Source organism: Heterodontus francisci, chromosome 45, assembly GCF_036365525.1.
Source record: "Heterodontus francisci isolate sHetFra1 chromosome 45, sHetFra1.hap1, whole genome shotgun sequence".
Lineage (NCBI taxonomy): Eukaryota > Metazoa > Chordata > Chondrichthyes > Heterodontiformes > Heterodontidae > Heterodontus > Heterodontus francisci.
Genome location: NC_090415.1, coordinates 21,851,550 through 21,857,658, shown reverse-complemented (window position 1 = coordinate 21,857,658; position 6,109 = coordinate 21,851,550). Strand labels below are relative to the sequence as shown.

The following is a 6,109-nucleotide window of genomic DNA, read 5'->3' as shown; positions in this document are numbered from 1 at the left end:
CACATTGACAAATAACAAAAGACTGTTCAATAATTCGTCATGTTTATGCAGTAACATCTCAAGATTTCATTCAGAGTTTTTTGAACAGTTAAATAAACAAAATCGACCTTAAAACGCAACGCAGATCTGTCTGTTCAATTATTGGCGAGGCATGACTATGGATGAGCTACATAGCTGGTTGCACGAAAGGGATGAACTAACCAACAAATGCGCTTAGCTGAATCTCATCAAAATCACTTTCCTGCGTGGAAACAAAATGGCGGGTTGTTCAAAAAGTAGCGACCTGACTCGAAGCATAATTTCTCTTTATACTATCTTCTATAGTTCGAATCGGCAACGACCATTACTGTTTCTGTACTGAGCTCAGCTCTTTTTATTGTAAACTAATTTCATTATCAGGATAATTGGATGTTTCATGATGCTCTTGAACTGCTCTCTAAATTTGTTCTGAGTCACCCCGTAAATGAAAGTATTTGTGCAGGAACTTAAATTCTGCAGCATAGATCCAACGCGAAGGAAAATATTTAATGATTGATTGTAGTTCAAGAGAGTTGTTTCTGCAATGTTATAATATAAGAATTCTGCAACATACGTCAACCACAGAAGTATGAAACTGCCAGAAATTGCAAAGAGTAAAATAACTGACTTCCTTCTGCTCTCCACTTCTGGGTCGTTGTGTTTCTCTCCCTTGATCTGTCCTTTTAAACCTTCTCGGACCCGACTCGCCACTAAAATGTGTCTGACCGTCAGAGCGTTGAGTAGCAAGATTAATACAAATGGGAACATTGGGGTTAAAATAGTATCAAACCAGTCAAAGGCCACCCATCCAGGCTCAGTAAAATAGCTTGGTTTTACATTACAAAACCATGGTACATTGTCGATGATTTCCTGAGGTTCATATATAAAGTACCAAACAATGCTTTTCAAACTCAGCAGAATGCACGTTGTTGCTATAACCACAGATGCCGTGTTCTTCGTGCAATATTTTGCTTGCTGATTTTGGCAACAAATAGCAACAAAGCGATCGAAAGAGAAAGTGATGGTTAGCCAGACTGAACTGTCTCTGGATGCACGAGTCAGGACAGCAAGAACACTGCACACAGGGGTGATGGACAGTAATGAACCTGGGTAAAATTCATAACTGATCCTAAATAATATGACCTCAGTGATAATGACTAATTGGTCAGTCACCACCATGGCCAACAGGTAGAGACTGATACATTTGGATAGACCGCATTTTCCTCGGGACAGGATCACAATGGCAATCAAATTCACTGCAAGAGAGACAAGAAAAATGTGTCAGAAATTACGGAGCAATTTCGACAGAGAATTCTATACACTTTAATGATCCTGGGAAATTCCTAATTGACAAAAGCTTAATTAATTATTATTTCTGATTATACATCTTTTAAATGTCATTGTTCTACTTGAATATTATATTGACATAACACTTTATTTAATCCTGTTTGTATTGCAACCTGGGTGAAAGATACTGAGAGGTGACCTGATGGAAAATTGTGGTTTAGGCCATCATTGATCAATTTGTTTGACCCCTGATGTTTTGAAAAGGATCAAATCTTAACAAGATCGAAATCTAGTAGAGTGCGAAAACAGGTGGCTTGCTTTTAAGAACTAAAATGTAAAATCTTTGAAGCGCTTCATCAGTCCCAATGTGAGCAGAGCCAAGACAAGGTAGCCGAGCAACGAGACCGCCATGTTTCCCTTGCTTTGGCCAATCACTATTATTGAAATGTTTACAAGCTAATAAGAGTTACAGCATGGCAAGTCAGAGATGTTGAGAGCCTGATTTGGATTGGGCAGACAAATGATCACAGAATCACACAAGCACAGAATCGTTACAGCGCTGAGCAAAGACATTCGGCCAATCGCGTCTGCACCAGCTCTCTGAAAGAGAAGCCCCCTCAGTTCCATTCCCCTGCCTTCTCCCCATAACACTGTGCCTTCTTCCTTTCCATATAACTGTCTAATTCTCTTTTGAATGCTTCAATTGAACCTGCCTCCACCATGTTCTCAGGCAGCGCATTCTGGACCTTAACAATGCGCTGTGTGAAACCATTCTTCCCCATGTCACTTTTGCTTCTCTTACCTAATACATTAAATCTGTGCCCTCTCGTTCTCAGTAAATTCACAAGTGAAAACAGTTTCTCTCTATCTACGCTGTGCAGACCCTAATGATTTTGAATACCTCTATCAAATCACCTTTCAGCTTTCTCTTCAACAAGAAAAATAGACCTAACTTCTCCAATCTATCTTCATAACTGAAATTCCTCATCCTTGTAACAATTGTCGTCAATCTTGTCTGTACTCTCTCCAATGCCTTCACGTCTTTCCTAAAGTGTGGAGCCTAGAATTGAACGCAATACTCCAGCTGAGGTCGAAGTAGTGTCTTATACAAGTTCAACATAACTTCCCTGTTATTGCTCTCTATGCCATTTTTAATAAAGCCCAGGATACTGTATGCTTTATTAACTGCTCTCGCAACCTGTTCTGCCACCTTCAATTACTTATGCACGTGACATATACACCTCTGTCCCTCTGCTCCTGCACCCCCTTTATTCTATATTCTATTTCCATGTTCTTCCTACCAAAATTAATTATTTTAAATGTCTGTGCATTGACGTTCATATGCCATCTGTCTGCCCATTCCCCCAACTTGTCTATGCCCTTTTGAAGTTCTGCACAATCCTCCTCACAGTTCACAATGTTTCCAAGTTTCGTATCCTCTTCAAACGTTGAAATTGTGCCCTGTACACCAAGGTCTAGATCATTAATATATCAGGAAAAGCAAGTGTCCCAACACTGATCCCTGGGAACTCCACTACAAACCTTACTCCAGTCCGAAAAACATCCATTAACGACTACACTTTGTTTCCTGTCACTCAGCCAATTTCGTACCCATGTTGCTACCGTCCCTTTTATGCCATGAGCTACACATTTGGACACAGGTCTGTTGTGTGGCACTGTATCAAATGTCTTTTGGAAGTCCATGGACACTACATGATCATCATTGCCCTGATAAACCTTCAGTTAGCTCCTCAAAAAACTCCAGGTAGTTAATTAACCACGATTTTCCCTTTAGCAATCTCTGCTGGTTTTCCTTAATTAACTCTCATTTGTCCTTGTGACTTCTGATTTTGTTCCTTGTTTATCCAGCTGATATGGGGAGAAATAGCACATATGGACACAAAATGCTGGCAATATAAATCAAGTCAGGCTGCATTTCAAAATCTTTGGAGAGGGATATCGAGTAATTATTTCAGAAAAATGACCTTTCATCAGAACTGAAGAAAAATGACCTCCCCTACGCTGGGAAGAGCGAATGCCTGTTGGGGCATCGCTTTGCTTCAAACTTTGCTCAGTCTGCAAACTTATTGCAGAATTTCTAGTCACTTGCTATGATAATTCTGCACCACACCTCCACTCTGACCTCTCTGCCCTAGGCCTCCAGAACTCATTTGATGAAGAATAATGGATGATAGAGGAGCAGCAACCCATCTTTCTATTACGCACTATCCAACCTTCGAAACTCACCGCTCAGTCAATAATTTCCTATTCTAACAACTGTTCCCAATTAATTTAAAGACCAAATGCTAGTCATAATTCTGCTGTGTCATTTACAATTCCACTACCTCTACCTTATGTTTATTTTCAAATCTGATTAGCTGCGACTTGTACCTCGAACCATCACCACTTTTCAATGTAATCATTCACAAGTTCCATCCTTTCGCAGACCTCTGCTTCTATTGTTTTTCTCCCCTTCCCCATTTATTTACCTCCATACTGGTGCAAAACCTGGGACATTTGTCACAGCTTCGAGGTCTGATGGAACTTCACCAACCCGAATCATAAACTCGGTTTCTGTCTCATTTAAATACTTCTCATCCTGCTGAGAAATTCCACCATATTCAATTTTTTTTTTCGATCTCCAGCAGTATGTTTCCTTAGGGCAGACATATAGATGGAATTCACGAACTAAGCAGTGCCCTCTTCCGCCAAGGCTAAGTACTTCTGAAGGTTTCGTGTAGAATGGACGAGTGAATGAAAATGCAGATCAAGGAGAGTGATAGAGTTCTGAGAAGAGAATAACTAAACAGTCGATCAATAATTGGATAAATGTTTTAAACAAAATTGCTATTAGTTAGGTACAGTCATCAAAAATAAAGCGAAATCCTGAAGAAGCTGATAATCCGAAATAAATTTTAAAAAATAATAAATTGCCATAAAACCTCAGCAGGTCTGCCAGTGTGCATTTTGAGAGGAACAGAGGTGGCGTTTAGAGTCGGATGCGACTCTTATTCGGAAGAACAGTCATAAGACAGGAAATTTTCATTCTGTTTCTCTCTTCAAAGATGCTGCAAGAACAGCTGAACACTTCCAGCACTTTCTGTTTTTAATTATTATAAGCATAGTGATCACTTCATTGAAGAAAAACGTTTATTCAAAGAAGTAAGTTTGAAGAAGACAACAGCTAACAATCCAATTGTTGAATGCCAAATATCAATACGCTGAATCTTTGGATAACATTTTTTCGAAAAACAGGGATCAGTTCATTCCGTGGACATAACAAGAAATATAGCCGGCTTTAGGTGCTGCATGGAATAAAGCAAGCTTTTCTATCATGAGATATGAATGCTTGGAATCAAACTGGGAGAAGGGGAGAAGACATAACAAAACTTTAACTATTTATTTTATCCATTGATAGAGTAACATTATTTAATATGGCATTACTTTGCCAGTGGCGATCTGTTAATGACCTGCCAATGTACTTGTTGTTTACAGTGACACAGTCGATGTGAATACTGTAACCATATTCCCCAGATTGTTACCTGTCAATATACCTGACTGTTTATGGTGACACAGTAACCACAGACCGCCCTATAAGAAATTCATATCAAGATTCAACATGTCTCCATTTTAACCGAGATCACGCATTCTGCAACTGTCATTGAGGTTAAACAAAGATAGCTGAAGTAATGACGACATGAGAGGGTAATCAACAAGGCTGTGGACCTTCAGTAAATTATCAGTTGATTTGAAAGAAATATTTAGAAACCAATTAATTCAGAAGCGTCTCCAGTAGAAAAATGAATGTATCAGAAAATGGGGAAAGTCTACATCTGCACTTTGAATTCTGTAACTCTATCCAAGACAGCATCTCAAGGAATCCAATACCTTAAATTTGCAGAGTGCCTAAATAAAAGGGTTTTGATTTTGATTTAGAGATACGGCACTGAAACAGGCCCTTCAGCCCACCGAGTTTGTGCCGACCATCAACCACCCATTTATACTAATCTTACACTAATTCCATATTCCTACCACATCCCCACCTGTCCCTATATTTCCCTACCACCTACCTATACTAGGGGCAATTTATAATGGCCAATTTACCTATCAACCTGCAAGTTTTTGGCATGTGGGAGGAATCCGGAGCACCCGGAGGAAACCCACGCAGACACAGGGAGAACTTGTGAACTCCACACAGGCAGCACACAGAATTAAACCCAGGTCGCTGGAGCTGTGAGGCTGCGGTGCTAACCACTGTGCCACTGTTACGACCCTGTACTTTATCTCACATAAACTCTGCATCTCACACCGAATCTCCACGTAACACAGCCACTCCATCTAACACAGCCTCTCCATCCATCACACATCGAAGACAGCCTCTCTATCCAACACAATTCTAATAAAGCCTCTCCATCCAACATACATCGAACACATCCTCTCCATCCAACACGCATCCAACACAGCCTCTCTCCATCCAATACACATCAAACACAGCCTCTCCATCCAACACATATCTAACACAGTCTTGCTCCATCCAGCACACATCTACAACAGCATCTCCATCCAACATACATCTAACACAGCCTCTCCATCCAACGCACATCTAACACAGCCTCTCCATCCAACACATATCTAACACAGCCTCTCCATCCAACATACATCTAACACAGCCTCTCTCCATCCAATACGCATCAAACACAGGCTCTCCATCCAACACACATTCAACACAGCCTCTCTCCATCCAATACACATCAAACACAGCCTCTCCATCCAACACATATCTAACACAGTCTCGCTCCATCCA

General features: G+C 40.4%; 1 protein-coding gene across 1 annotated transcript; it reads right to left on the bottom strand.

Moving 5' to 3' along the window:
- Positions 1 to 363: 363 nt before the first annotated feature.
- Positions 364 to 3,822, bottom strand: LOC137356439 (probable G-protein coupled receptor 139). Its single transcript, XM_068022331.1, has 2 exons — positions 3,795 to 3,822; positions 364 to 1,274 (listed from the first exon to the last, which is right to left on the bottom strand). Exons 1-2 carry the CDS (start codon positions 3,820 to 3,822, stop codon positions 364 to 366), a joined length of 939 nt encoding a protein of 312 aa, XP_067878432.1.
- Between the last annotated feature and the right edge of the window lie 2,287 nt (positions 3,823 to 6,109).